General features: G+C 41.8%; 1 protein-coding gene across 1 annotated transcript; it reads left to right on the top strand.

Moving 5' to 3' along the window:
• On the top strand, nt 1-5,265 carry LOC124253408. Its single transcript, XM_046687167.1, has 3 exons — nt 1-439; nt 4,457-4,690; nt 4,986-5,265. Exons 1-3 carry the CDS (start codon nt 13-15, stop codon nt 5,135-5,137), a joined length of 813 nt encoding a protein of 270 aa, XP_046543123.1. The 5' UTR covers nt 1-12; the 3' UTR covers nt 5,138-5,265.
• The last annotated feature ends 11,335 nt before the right edge of the window (nt 5,266-16,600 follow it).

Below are 16,600 nucleotides of genomic sequence, written 5' to 3'. Positions count from 1 at the left end.
GGCACGTGCAGCATGATGAGTCGTCTGCGTGAAAAGTGCATCGTCATCTTCATCATCCTCACCGTCATCGGCGTTGTCCAGCTGAGTCTGATCGTAAGGAAGCGGCGTGCACAGTCTCCCAACCCTTGTCGCCGTGTATATGGCGTCCAGTGGGTCCGCGACCCGGAGACTTGTCACCGCTACTACATCTGTGTAGCCGGACGCTCGGTCCAGATGCCGCCATGTCCTCGCAACTACGTCTGGTCCGTGTCCGGCAGAAACTGCGTCCCCGACAACTCCCGCTGGAACGACTGCAACATCACCAGCTCCTCTAACGACTCCAGAGAAGCAGCCAGGTTCACGATGAACGGCAGACGTGGGTTTGCTGCGGTGTCCGACCGGATGGATGCGCTTGTTCATATCCCCAGTCCAGAGGAAAAGCGACAGGAAGCCATCAGGCGTAAGTACAAGTTCTTGTTAGAGGGGCAGGAAGCTTAGACAATATTTGTCTGAAAAACATTACTCTCCCAATCGCCACCCCTTTCCGAATATCAAACCATTGACGTATATTTAGTTGTTAGTAAAATATCGGGCACATAGAAATCGCTTTGCGGGAGCTGGAACGAGAGGTTACATTAGGTAAGGAAGAGTGTAGATGCACCAATGCCTTTATTTCAGAATACATTGCTATGTTAAACAGTTACCTTGTATAATATCAATATGTATCGGAGCTCGGGTTTAGTTATTTCAAGATAACGGTGTTTGTAAGATTAATCCATTCATTCATGCAGCCGTATACGGTGATTCGTTGGGAACAGTTAATCTAAAAACTTAACTTTGGGGCAGATGCGTGATCATTTATTTACATATAGATAATATGGCATTCTGAAAACACATATCTCCGGAAAGGGCGAGGTATGAGGGTTCTCCTTTGTCCACCAAAGTCGAAGAAAAATATTTAAACTTCTTTACAAAATATGTCTGACAAGTCATTGTATTGTTTTATAGTTTAAGTATTTCTGTCCGTGTTACATGAAAACATACATATGGGCAAATGCGTAAAATGTCAGTTTTGCTGACATTCTGAGGTGTGACCTAAGAAAGTCATTGTGAGTTAAAGAGACGCATTTCCTGAAATCATTTAATAGACACATTTAAAATGATCATTTAAAACAACGGGAGGAAGCCACAAGACGTAAATATACGTTCTGGCAGGAAAGGGTAGGCAACATGGGGTGGTATGAGTCAAGTTTCCAATCACTGCTTCAAAAATAAGTGAATGCATTGTAGCCCTACATATCCTTGTGGTATTCGCTCAAGTCCAAAATATGAAATTATGTTGTTTCTCAGATAAGAAAGCACTACTGACAATTGTCATAACATCTTGTGAAGGTTCTTCGTGTTACCTGACCCTGTGTTAATCCGGACAATTTCACTGATACAATACCGTTATTGTTCGGGATTTTGTAAGGGATGTAAGCAGGAAAGTCTTAAATGTTTCAGTATTTCTCCGTGAATGGTTTTAGAAGAAATTCCTGGCACATGAACTCGATGATAACAGGCGCAAGGCGATAATACGTTGTCGATAAATACTGTATTGATCTTTGTCTAAGGAGTGGTGGGGGCCGTGGGGTAGCCTAGTGGTTAAAGCGTTGGCTCGTCACGCCGAAGACCCGGGTTCGAATCCCCACATGGGTACAATGTGTGAAGCCCATTTCTGGTGTCCCCCGCCGTGATGTTGCTGGAATATTGCTAAAAGCGGCGTAAAACCAAACTCAGTCAGTCAGTCTTTGTCTAAGGAATAATGTCCACTGGACCTCTAGGCGGGGATTCCCCTCGGAGTAAAACCCGATGCGTCCCCAACAATCTGTGCTGGTCGAAGGAGGAGAGTCTGTGGTCAGTCAACCTGCCGTGGCATCATAGGCTATATCGACGGCGTGGATCGAAGGTCATAATGACGCAATGATCTGCAGGCCGCCGTGTTGTAGCTGCAGGAGTGCGACACAAGCAAAAGAATAAGCAAGCAAACAAACTGAATTATATCTTGTTTCATACCACCATCAAGTTTCTGCAGTGTCCGATTATTCTCAACCTGTGTTTGTAACAACTTTCACTTGATATGTTGATTGTTGCACATATGACTAACATGGCTTCCATAACATTGTCACAATGGTTCTGAATTGCACGGTGATTGTAGGTGTCAAATGATAGTTTGTTGACAAGGAGCATCAGTGTATGCCATTTATGACAGACAGACAGACAGACAGACAGTTTTATTCACGTATTCAAGGCCATTGCCCATATTACAGTAATGTGTTACAAGTGTTTTGATGCTGGTCTTACATTACAGGTACAGACTTTACCTAATCAGTGTTGTCACACCATAAATCTAAGAAGCTCTCGTAAAATTACAATTGAGATATTATACCAAATTTTCAAACAAAATGTCAGTTCATATGCTGAAAATGTAATAATCATAATTTGATGTATTTCTTATCTTAAGAACTTTATATAAACACTTTGCTAAACTTAGCAATACATTTTGTCACTACTCGACATGATTCTAACAAAAGTGTCCATAGAAGGGCTATTTCTTATGCTAGGATGAAAACATTCTATTCTTACAGCGTTAACAAATCAGTAAGACATAAAATTCATTTTCTACAAGGAATACATGTTTACTGTGACAATAAAAACAAAGCCCCTCGCCAGCAATAATATTACAATGACTACCTGTTTCAATTGCTAACCTGAAATTGTTACACCTGAATTTACAAATAACAGTTCTCAGATGCAAAGACATGTCAATTGAAAGATAAGATTCAACATGTAACATAGTTATAAATTGACAATAAGTTTGACACTTGCTCAACTGTGAAGTAATACAATAACATTCTTGACTCAAGGAATCAAATAATCTCTGTTTAAAAAACAGAAATAAACATTTAATTTATTTATAACATTGCCAATGTCATGACTTATCCACAGAACTGCAAAGCCAAATTGAAACAAAATATTTCTTACATGAGAAGCCCAGTATGTCATGTATGTATGTCATTTATAATATTCAAATACACAGCGTTGGTTTAAACGCTGGAGAATAATCAGTGTCAAGTATCCGATGAAATATTATATTTGTTAGTAACAGGCAAAATAGAGGAGAAAGTTTATGAATGTGTAACACATGCTAGTTACGAAATATGTACCTGAACACCGCTGTTTGTGTTTAGTATTTTGAAATGACAGAATCCATATTCATGAAAATATTTAAAGAAATAAAAGGTTAGAGGTAAATATACTCATGTCAATAATGGTTGTCACCCCCTTCAATTTTTATTGAAGTATATATATGATTGTTTTAGGCTTAGTTGACAGCAGTATGTGTTTGTCATCAAAGTCCACCTAACATGGCTTACCGAATAAAGTGTACTATTGTAATTGCAATCATTGACGGTTTTGTCAAAATTACCTCCAGTACTGAATTGCGTGGCTGAATCAAAATATTTAAATAAATAATACATGTATTTATTCATATTTCAACACCTCGGCGCTTTGTTTTTTCCCGTGAACGAAAGTAGCATAAATAATAAAGCGAGTATTAAACCTTTAAGAATAACAAAACCGACGACATATAATAACTTATATCATCCCTCAAAGGGTCGACACTATCACGAAGGTGAATATGACGAATAGTGTCCAATAGGTGCTGGCGTTATTTGCCCGTCCCCTCCCGCTGTTTGGTTTACCCTAGATATGACGGTCAAGTATTGACCCTCAGCACATTGTTTCTGCCTCAGTGGTCACGTAGAGCAGCTCGTGTTTATTACAAGTGTTAGTTTTGACCACTTAGCGTCTGTAACGTAACGTCCACATGACCCTGACCCGGCCGCCAGCACGTAGCCCCGGGATGTTGTGTACCGGAGTTCGGCAGTGGGCATGTTTCGTGTATGACCATGTTGAATGTAAATAGGCTCCCCTGAAACAGTCCCGTTAGAATCATGTTGTGTAACTGTGTCTGGACTTCTTATAGTGTTGTGTGGGGAAACGTTGTTTGTACTTTGATGGAGTCCTGAAAAGGCTTCTGAGCTGTCGCTGTAGGTTTCTTTTAAAATGTTGCACTGTAGTAGTCTGTATTGAGCCGAATGATTAAATGTTCTTAATGGAGTGCACACGCAACATAAAATAATATTTGTCGAAAAATTGTCATCTGCGCAAATATGCACTCATATAAACATGGAAAACGTATAAAATATTTTATTTTAGTGATGTTAAGAGGCTTGAAATGTAATTACTGACAAATTAGCATTTCTTTATTACAATTGTCGGTTCAAACTGATCACGGCCCATGGTAAATTTTCAGTAGTTATTACTTACATACAAAACTTGTTTGAATGCCCAACCTTGACAACCTAGAATGTATCTCAACTTTTCAACATGTAATCACTCTATGCCTAACTGTGCGCCAATCTGGTTCCAGGAGTGTACCCGAACCACCCGTGCGTGTTTACCAAGCAGGAGACGCTGCTGCCCCACCCCGAGTACTGCCACTGGTACTTCAACTGCTCCCTCATCCCCCGGGAGGAGGACTGGGCGTACTTGGAGCCCCTCACCCAGGAATGTACTTATCCCCACCTCTTTTCCATCAGCACGAGGGAGTGCACACACTTCAGGGAGGTCGACTGTGGCGCCAGGAAGGTCCTTAGAGCACCATGTAAGTGGCACGTCGAATTCGACAGTATTTCGTATAGCAGTCGGTTTGAAAACAGTATCGCTGCACACATTTGGGAACTGAACCCAGATCATCAGTGTGACTAGAGGACGCTTTTACGACAACGCTACCAACCCCACATCCGCTTTGTATCTTGTAGCCTATATTTAACATGCTGTCAGCTCGGGACGTAAAGATTGCTATTCAAACTTTAACTCACGAAATGCAGTCATACAAATACTCGATCAGTTTCACTTAGGTTTCCTGTTAGATTATGTTTCTGTGTCATGTGTTTCAGGCGAGTACCGGATGAACCAGTGCCACCATACCCCGTGCCTCCCCTGTCCAGTCCGTCACGGTAGTTGTGTGGGTCTGGAAGACGGAAACCACCCTTCCCAGATCGGGAGTGGACCCCGAAGTACCTCGTCTGTGAGTCCGACAGAACAGTAGACCAGAAGGACTGCCCCGAAGACACGCCCATCTTCTCCCCAGGGACGAAAAAATGCGAGAGGTTAATGGACATACCGAAAATAAATGGCGGCACGCAACCATCTTGTTCCGGACGTCACAATGGTTACTACCCGGATGAGACAGGCCGATGTGACACTTTCTTCAGCTGCCACGAAGGGAACTTCGCCGAACACGGAACATGTGCGGAAGGGGAGGTGTTTGACCCAATCTATCAGAAATGCGCGTTTGACACTGCTACAGCGCCATGTGGCAACACCACCATCGACTTCTGCCACGGCGTACAGGATGGCTTCTATGCTGACCCCTTCGGCCGCTGTACGATGTATCACCACTGCAAAAACGGTCAGATGATGGGGTATATGCGCTGCCCGTACGGTTCCTTCAGTCCAGCAAAGGGGAAATGCAAATTCTCTCTTCAGATCCCAGCCCCGTGCGGAGATGAACCAAACATCTGCTTCAACAAAAGGGACGGTAACTACGCTGACGTGACGAACCATTGCATGTCCTACTACCGCTGCCACCGAAACTTCGTCGTGCACATCGACGAATGTCGGAACGGCCTTCGTCTTTAACCATGTCACTGGAAAATGTGACGTTGTCAACAACACCCCTCCCCCGTGCGGCCTTGCTCCGTCTTGTCTTGGAAAGACTGACGGGGCGTATCCAGCCCCGCTGAGGGGATGCCAGTACTACTACGCATGCGAGAACGAGATGTTCAGGGGTTACGGCAAGTGCTCGTTACGACAGGGCGGGTTCTACTTCAACCCCACGACCAGAGAGTGCGACTTCCCAACCAATATCTGTGCACCTTGTGGGGTCAAAAGAAGCAATTGGTAGGCTATTTTACTGTTTCTTATAATAAAAGCACATAGCAGTTTCAACTGAAATACCATTGAACGGATATTATGACACCTTCAGTCGTCCTCAGGAATGGTTGTAGGTGTTGGAAACAAACCGATGTATTTTTGAAAACAACATATTAAGAAATATATAAACGGATAAGAAGTATTTCTATTTTCACTGAAAGATGTTATTCAGGGGCGGATCCAGGAATTAAGAAAAGGGTTATGTTTGGGCACATTTCTAACTGGGTGAGGTCACCGACCTAAAGCCTACCATAAAATCACAATAAGTAATCACTATATGTAAAACGTTATCAGTTTCCTCCAAGAAACCCAAATCGTCGTGTTATCATGGTTGTAGGGCTGGGACGTGTAACTCGAATACCCGGGACGGGTGGGTAACGGATTGGACCCGGGTACCCGTCTCAATACCCGGACCCGTTATGTTCATGTGACTAATAGATTAAACAATGTAATATGCTATTCTTTCATGATCAAAAGGTTGTATTGTCTTTGAAACTTTAGACATGATTACAGTCACTTCTTTTGAATATAATACATGGTTGAGATATTGCCTCCGAGCTGAAGAATATAGGGCCATTTCTTGCAAATTTGATGTCAGGAATTACCATAACGGGTATCCGGGTAGGGTAATAGCGGGTGGGGTACCCGGGTAGAAAGTTTTGACCCGTCCCAGCCCTACATGGTTGGATCTCTCAGGAGGGGCGGTGGGGTAGCCTAGTGGTTAAAGCGTTGGCTCGTCACGCCGAAGACCCGGATTCGAATCCCCACATGGGTACAATGTGTGAAGCCCATTTCTGGTGTCCCCCGCCGTGATGTTGTTGGAATATTGCTAAAAGCGGTGTAAAACCAAACTCAGTCAGTCAGTCAGTGGATCTCTCGGATCCGCCACTGAGTGTAGTTGTTGTTCCCTTCCTGTGCTTGTATGTTTACATGGATTATTTTTGTTTCAGTACGTTGTTACAGTTGGCATAACGCCCTTCTTCTTCCGCCTTCCTCCGCCAAACACGTCCAATAAAACCCATACACTACAACAATTTGTTGTTATTTCAACAGTTTAATGAACGTGAACTACCAGTCGCAAATACCTGCTCTAATAATTTGCATATGGATCAACGGAGGTTATCATCACCACCTTAGGGTGTTCATCATACAGATGTATTAGTGGACAAACTTGTGTCAACATTCGGAACTTGCATATCTTTTCAGAACTTTGATATAATTAGAGCACCTGGTAATCAACCTTGACGGATATGTCTGTGCCTGAAAGGATCATGCAAATATAGAGAAATATTTCAAACTCTTTACAGTATTTGAATGAAAAGTCACAGACCAAACTAACCAAGACATATGCTGTTGAAGATCACAACACAAAGGACGTTGCCAGAATCCATTTGTTCCAATCTCAGTCGGAACCTATTTATGGATTGTGTTATGTTTGATGCTGCCAAAAGTTGTTCCAGTTGTTGCAACACTCTGGTCGACACTACTTGATCGGGACACAAGAAATGACTATCGTTATTTGTACAGAATGTTTATGTACAATCTTGTAAGTGACAAATGAAACGACTATTGGTATCAAGCGTTGAATGTAAGTAGAACGCGGTGCTATACATGTGTACATTGTGAACCTGATGTGATACTGTAGATGACTAGTGTATATACTCATATGTCAAGGGCTGGGGTGTACACCTTGCCTAGGTAAAGCGTTGATGTGATACTCCTCCCACAACTGGTGGCTGCCCAACTGACGTTATTTCACGCACCTGCTGTCTCCCCTACGATCCCCCGCCCCAGTGTTCTTGTTTCGTCCATGTATGTAGCTTGACAAGCCCATGCTGCTGCGATTGTATGTATATAAATGAGCAAATGGAATAAAAACGTTGTCACACTTGGTTTGTATTTTTCAGTACGATGAGGAGAATGTGATACGAACGTCATGGATTCATTAGAAATCTGGTCTATTTACTTAACGCCGCATTCAGCAATATTTCAGCTATACGGCCTGAATGTTTCCAGGTACTTGCTCATGTAGCTATCAAGTATAGCTTTGATATCTGATAGGTGTATGACATCGCCAATGTAACATGTCAGACTCAAGAAACATTGGCCATAACATCTCTGTTATATTAATATTATATATGCATCTAACAACTCCCTCATTAGTACATAGACCGCCTCCGTGGTGTAGTGGTTAGAGCGTCCGCCCGGAGAGCGGAAGGTCGTCGGTTCGATCCCCGACCGCGTCATACCAAAAGACGTTAAAATATGGTACTTGTTGGTCCCTGCTTGGCGCTCGGCATTAATGGGTACAGGACTGGTCGGCTCGGAGTCAGTATAATGTGTCTGAATGGGGTCTTCATGCTTCACCGCGGCATGGTATCTCAGTGGGCTAGCACTATAAAAGTACAAGCTAGTACAAGCTGCCGCACATACACATACACACGCATGCACGTCGACATAATATTCTCAAGTACGACGTAAAACCCAATTCCACCTCACCTCATTAGTACATATAACTGTCGGATTTAATTTCTCAAATAGTTACAATACATGAAGCTTCTTGGTGTCCCTCGCCCTCAAAAAGGTGCATGACATAAACAGACACCGATGTTGTTCGCATTATGGCTAAGTTTATTTCTGATAGCTGATTTGATCCCTGAAACAAATGTAAAATATTCATCGGACATAATATAATTTCACATCAAATATATGTCTTTAAATGTACCCCTTTGCGATCTATTATAATTTTAAACAGATAAACTTCCTTGTACTGGCATTAGCAGACATCGACAGCGGCATAAGTAACACAGCTACATCTGCATGACGACTGACTGACTGACTGAGTGTAGTTTTACGCCGCTTTTAGCAATATTCCAGCAATATCACGGCGGGGGACACCAGGAATGGGCTTCACACATTGTGCCCATGTTGGGAATCGAACCCGGGTCTTCGGCGTGACGAGCCAACGCTTTAACCACTAGGCTACCCCACCGCCCCATCTGCATGACGAATGAATGAAGAAATAGACATATTGTGAAGACCAATCAAATGACAGTAATATTCATACAAACAGATACGTTTAGTTACTGCTGAGTAATTTGAAACATTCTAACATATATACATGTATAATACAGACAGACAGACAGACAGTTTATTCAGGAATAGGCCACTGGCCCAAAATACATTCATAAATATGATAAGAAGTTACATGCGTTTTACCAGGGAGACTGTATAACGTTGTAGATTATCCCTGGTTTTACACAAAACATCAGAATCTCTTATTTTCCCAACATTATATAAAATACACAAATATATACATGTATAATATATAATACTAAACACTGCTTCATGAACACTCCCACACATGAAACATTCATACATTACACACGTATTCATAACGTAACATTCAACCCAGCATCCCGTGTGTTTCACAGTCTTACCTACATACGTCAGCTTTATACTTGATGATTAAGTTTGATTATGATTTCATGCTTGAAGAAGTAATTTATACTTATAACGCATTGCACTATGCATTAACATATTGTAACTGGTTAGCATGCAAAAACATAAACACAATATCAACGAATGAGATGAATATGTACAACCTATAAATTATCAAAACGAGACTTACCTTTAGAAGTGAGTCAGTTCAATTCTTCATTGTATGAAAGGCCATAGTCCAAAAGTCCAGAATGATTAAATTCCAAATGTTTGTTACACAATATTCTCAAGTACTTTATGACCAGCTGACAGTTACATCAAATGTAACATAAACTGTAGTTATGCTGAAACCTGGAGATAGTAAGCTAACAAAATGTCAACTGACAAAGGGCAGTCAGTGGCGCACTTGGTCACGCCATTGAGTGATGATTCACAGATTCAGTGATAGTTCACAGATTCAGTGATGGTTCGCAGATTCAGTTATAGTTCACAGATTCAGTGATCGTTCACAGATTCAGTGATGGTTCACAGATTCAGTGATGGTTCACAGATTCAGTGATAGTTCACAGATTCTTGCTCTTAGAAAGCTCATGCAGTAAGCTGAAACAGAAATTAAGGACAGCTCAACTATAATGGTTATAACATACTTAACTCAATATTTAATTCAGTTAAATATAAAGAAAAGATTTAATTCAGTTAAATATAAAGAAAATATTTAATTCAGTTAAATATAAAGAAAATATTTAATTCAGTTAAATATAAAGAAAATATTTAATTCAGTTAAATATAACGAAAAACAATTCCCAAAATATAGAAAGCAATTTAATCCTGTCACATGCCTGATGGTCAAAAGACGCTCACACCCACACTGACTTACACTCACTGTTCAAAGGGGCGTTACACCCAACTCAGTTGGAGGCATATTGATAACCCAGTGAATACATTAAACCTATGCTGTAACGCAACATACAACTACTGAACAGCGCCTACAGAACTACTTTGCTAAACTCTCACAATAAGCATTGTACAAGATATATCATGATCTTGCAAATCACAATAAACCCTCTAGGAGACATGGCGTGATCAAACATAACCGTTTTCTCAGACATGTCATGAGCAAACTTTAGCATTGTCAGAATATGTCAGACACAAGCGTTGTCGGAAACGTGTCAAGAGTATGCGATGAAGTTGTACGAAGTGATCAAACATTAGCGTTAATCTTTCAGTATGTGTCCGGATGCCCAAGAGGCCATCAGTCAGGCATGGTAACTTGGTTGATGGCGTGTCAGCGTTCCCGGAAGGTGAGAATCGATGGTCACAGCATCAATCACTGGCTTGTCTGGTCATGTAGCTGGAATGTTTCTGTGTGCAGCGACAAACAAGGTCGGCCGTCGGTTTAATGGTGTTGCCCTCACAAATCCAAAGGTGGAACCCAGTTAGACCCCGCCCCGTCCTCCCCTACCCCCTCACAGTACCGTGTGAGTTCTGTGAGTGGACTGGCCACTGTCATGACCGTGTGGCTGTAGGTGTACATCAGTCTCGGGTGCTGTCTTGATTCAACTTTAGGTTTTAATAGCTGACGAAGGTGAAGGCAAGCATGTATTTGCTACACTTAGGCCAATAAATATACCCCCAAACACTCAGTTTAAACTATCTTTTTATAAAAAAATTGAAACAGATTTTACATAGATAGGAAATAAGTAAGAGCCTAAATATCCCCTGTACTCCGAAACACAATTGACAAACTTGGATTTGACTTTGAGTGTCCAAACGGCACGAACTATGAAACTCAAGTGGTTTCACTGACATAAAGATCATTCTTCTGTTTATTCCTGGAAATGATCTAAAAACTTTCAGAATTTCTGTTTTGTGTGTTTATTCAAATTGCTTTCATAAGAGTTTTTGAGACCACATGTGTGTCCTGTGGCGAAATCAACGATATAAACAACGCTGAGTGATTAGACACCAGGCTGTAACATAAAGAAATATATTCATAGACGTGCTGTATTCAACACTAGCTGTAACATGCAAACACCGGAGACGGCTGCCAGACACAATGCTTCCATGTTTGATGCCCTCCGTGCCTACATCGCTATGGTTTAGAAACACGTCCTTAAATTCCGAGACCTCGGGATGTACAGGACTTTGTAAAACACATAAAGGGTTGATTCTATCCGCGGGGTTCTTCGTCAACGGTGTTCCATTCACACGAGGACTGAATTTATCAGAACAAATATAATGTCATATTTAACCTTTGATTGTTGTTTGCAGTCTTTGACCTCAGTGCCAGAGTTTACACTTAGGTTACTTCATACTGACAAAGGGCAGTTTACCATGCAGTTCAAAAATGACATCAAGGCCCAACGGACTTAAAAAATACATTCAGTCTGACATGCGAGAGCCATGATGCAGGGAGGGGAAGGACGGGGGCACCAAACGTTGGACATCTACAACAGAGGGCGATCAGTCTTGTGCATACTTCATCACCTGCTTGTTCTGGGTTAATGTAGGTGTAGGTGTGTCGTGGTGTGTCGACCTACGTCCCTGTCCTACTGTATTGAGGGAGTGCTAGGGTAGCCTAGTGGTCAAAATGTTGACTCGGTACACCGGAGGCACGGGTTTGATTTCCCAGATGGTTATAAGATCTGAAACCCGTTTCTGAAATCCCTCGTCGTGTGACTGGACGTACAGTAGGGCAATATCATACTCATGCAGCAGCCAACGCAGACACTGTATCGACGTCGGTTATGCACGGACGCAAACAACATGCACAACCTTTAGCTAGTGCAAAACCATTTCCTGAGTGTGATTGTAGAGGCAGTAAATATTCGATGTGAAAATGTCAACACTAAGGCTTGATGACGCTGCTAGCTCTAACACGAGGTGCGGCTTGCTAGCATCCCTGCTCTGTTGACTTGAGTAATTCGCAAATTTACTCTGACCCACAGGCAAAATTTGAACCTATCCAGCGAGAGGTTGTCTATATATTCTCAACCTGTTTATATCAACTGCATTAAGAAAGAATTGACGCAACAGATTTCACGCGTTGTCGTGACATTTGACACAAGAACAACAGAGGTATAATTATCTTTAGTCGACCAACCCTTTTCATTGTAAATTCGAACATCGTCTCGGTGGCTGGACAGTTGTTTCAATATTATACCAAATCAGAAAGCGACGTATTGCACATCAACGTCATTTGGAGAAGCAGTTTATCAGGAATGGATGTGAATTACGTAACAACGCTGGACCCTGATGCCTTTCAGAACGTGTTATGGCATTGTTATATCACGTCTTCAGGTTTACACTAATAATTAGGACAGTGTGTATGAAGGCGCGGAACACAATGGCTGGGCTTCACCCCATTTCTGTATCTGTCCACAATGCCAGACAACACGGGCACGAACAAAGCGCTGCACCATTTTGTCATAGTCCCATGTTCACCCGGGTGATAGGGGTAGCCTAGTGGTTAAAGCGTTCACTCGTCACGCCGAAGGCCCGGGTTCGATTCCCGACATGGGTACAACGTTTGAAGCCCATTTCTGGTGTCCCCCGCCGTGATATTGCTAGAATATTGCTAAAAGCGGCGTAAAACCATACTCACTAACTCACTTTACTGACAGGCGTCTGTCTATGCATTTCGTTAGCGCCGGATAGGATAGTCAGGCTTGCCGCCTTCGTTGATGTATTTCATAGTCTGGTCTATATGCGTATATTTAGAGGTTACCGTAATATTGCTCAGTGTTGTTTTACACAGCAAACAAACAAACAAACAAACAAACAAACTGACAAAATACCATTTGCCACATCAAGGTATTTCGTTTCAGCGTAAAGAATTATTAATTCTAATCACCATGATTTTATCATTAGGAATATTTCAAATAATTTTCACAAATTATGTCATATACATCTGCGAAGATATAACTGTATAGTACTGCGTATACTATTTTTAAAATTGGGGCAATTGTATAAAAAACACAAGTAGGAAGCTAATTTGGAAGCTAACAAAGACATAGTGTGCCCATACAAATACGATGAAATAGGGTTAAAACTGTTGATGTTTGAAGGCTCCACTCCTACTGCCAGGATTATCGTGTATGTACGTCAAGCATTACAGTAAACCGCTTTCACGGACGTTCCAGGTTTAGCATGCCTATTCTCACCTTTGTCATCAACTTGTAATCCCTTATCTGACAGTCACGTATTTCTCATTTTGTTACACCTGAAATCTTGTTACGGCATGAGGGCAATAGAGTTGCCGAAACATGAGTCTCATTAACCTATTCAGACAATGACCTACTTTTCAGCCGATCCGAATTTTCTCGTGTGAAAGTGAAAATTGACATCACAAACAACTATGATTACACTGAATTCCAATTCCTGTTTCATAAGAAAATGGTATTTACAAATGAATTTTAATTTAAAACTTTAATAACAATCGTATTTCTATTTTTATGGCGAGGTGTAGGCAGCATAACCATAACTAAGACGTCACAGGCTGCCCGAGTTTGATGAGGTCGTAAAATGATGCACAATGCATCTGGCCCACTGGTTACACCTGTTATGTATTTTTATGCGCTTATTCAGTGTAGTTCTGTAACGCACAATGTGATTGATATAATATCAAGTCCGTACTAGACCGCCAAACATTCCTAGCGGCAGAGCCTCGTTTTGAGATTTCCACGATTTCCAGGTTTCTGTTTGTCAGTGCTCGCTGTACGACAGAGCACGCTGCACGACATGTTTGCAAGGATTAGAAGGAGCGTAGTGTTGCAATATACAAGTGATTAGATGTAACAGATAATACTCATTAATATTTATGTATCCAGTTATGAATGAACTGGTCTCAAAATTCTGGACTGGTTATTGTACTAAGTTGCGCAGTAGGACGGAACTCAGTCAGCAGGAAACGAGACTGTTATGTCCGCATAGTTAATTAGTAGCTCCAAGCGCTGTATTTACAAAGTTTTATCCTACAAAACATCCCGTGGGCTCATTACCTGGTGACGTTGAGAGTGGTGACAGTGGCGTCCTGTCTTCAGTCAGATAGTGACAACTGTTATCACTTGGTCCAGCAGCTGGTACAAAATGACCTAGACACCTTTATGTCAGTCGAGAAGGTTAAGCGGTGCGCAACGCTGAGAAATACACAGCTATATCTGATATTATGCCACGTATTTGAACTTTGCAGGCGTAGGCAGTATGACCTTAACTAAGACGTCACAGACTGCCCCAGTTTGATGAGTCGTAAACTGATTCACAATGCATCTGGCTCACTGGTTACACCTGTTATGTGTTTTTGCGCTTATTCAGTGTAGTTCCGTAACGCACAATGTGATTGATTTATAATATCAAGTCCGTACCAGACCGCCAACATTCCTAGCGGCAGAGCCTCGTTTAGAGATTTCCACGTTATCCAGGTTTCTGTTTGTCAGTGCTCGCTGTACGACAGAACACGCTGCACGACATGTTTGCAAGGATTATAGGAGCGTAGTGTTGCAATATACAAGTGATTAGATGTATAAGATAATACTGATTAATATTTATGTATCCAGTTATGAAAGTAAATAACCTGTTAATAAATAAACTGTTTTATATTGCAGCAATAAAAATTCAAATTACTGTCTTTTCGTCCATCTTTCAAAATAAATAATATAGCTTCAGTTCATTCCTGTGTTTATATTTGGACTATTCTATTATAATGTGTAGGTACAGGTAGTAGATAATCTGTTCACTGAACCGTAATTTTGTTGTTTTAAGGTGTCTGCGAACTGGCTGTCTGCGTAATGGGGAGGACACCGAGAGGTTACTCGTCACACCAAACGCCATACACACAGAAATCATTTTCCAATAATTTGACTGAAAATTCATTGCATGCCGGTCTTGCATTTGCCGCAATTCATTAAGAGAGAATCAAGGGGTAAAGAATTATACACAGTTCAGAGTTCATTCAAAAAGTGCACAAAGAGTCACATAATGAGACAGGAGTCAGGGGACATGTCATCAATAGCGATTGTAGCCACCCCGGGCATCCATACACGCCAACACACGATGATCACAAGATGGCCCCAGAGATGTTCAGTGGGGTTCATGTCTGGAGAACGCGCTGGCCAAGGCACCACGTTGACGTTAACGTTGTGCAGGTATTCTCAAACAATTCTGGCGGTGTGTCCTTGTGTTGTCGTGATGCAAATGACGCCTCTTGGCTGTTGTCTTGGCACCACAAAAAGCCTCAACACTTCATCCCTGTATCGCTGGACATTCAGATGTCCTTGGATGATAACCAGTCTTGTTGTTCTCGGGCCACAAATGCCTCCATACACCATGAAGCTTCCTCCATTGCACTTCTTAAAGGCATTTTACCTATGTTCGTGGGTGTAATGAAACTGGAGAAAGGCTATTAAAGACTACTAGGTGACGCTCTGACATACCTATGTTCGTGGGTGTAATGAAACTGGAGAAAGGCTATTAAAGACTACTAGGTGACGCTCTGACATACCTATGTTCGTGGGTGTAATGAAACTGGAGAAAGGCTATTAAAGACTACTAGGTGACGCTCTGACATACCTATGTTCGTGGGTGTAATGAAACTGGAGAAAGGCTATTAAAGACTACTAGGTGACGCTTTGACATACCTATGTTCGTGGGCGTAATGAAACTGGAGAAAGGCTATTAAAGAGTACTAGGTGACGCTTTGACATACCTATGTTCGTGGGTGTAATGAAACTGGAGAAAGGCTATTATTAAAACTACTAGGTGACGCTTTGACATACCTATGTTCGTGGGTGTAATGGAACTGAAGAAAGGCTATTAAAACTACTAGGTGACCCTCTGACATACCTATGTTCGTGGGTGTAATGAAACTGGAGAAAGGCTATTAAAGACTACTAGGTGACGCTTTGACATACCTATGTTCGTGGGTGTAATGAAACTGGAGAAAGGCTATTAAAGACTACTAGGTGACCCTCTGACATACCTATGTTCGTGGGTGTAATGAAACTGGAGAAAGGCTATTAAAGACTACTAGGTGACGCTCTGACATACCTATGTTCGTGGGTGTAATGAAACTGGAGAAAGGCTATTAAAGACTACTAGGTGACGCTCTGACATACCTATGTTCGTGGGTGTAATGAAA

The sequence above is a fragment of the Haliotis rubra genome, unplaced genomic scaffold (genome assembly GCF_003918875.1).
Source record: "Haliotis rubra isolate DU_JTF1 unplaced genomic scaffold, ASM391887v1 Scf54, whole genome shotgun sequence".
Taxonomy (NCBI): Eukaryota; Metazoa; Mollusca; class Gastropoda; order Lepetellida; family Haliotidae; genus Haliotis; species Haliotis rubra.
This window is presented reverse-complemented; position numbering and strand designations above follow the sequence as displayed.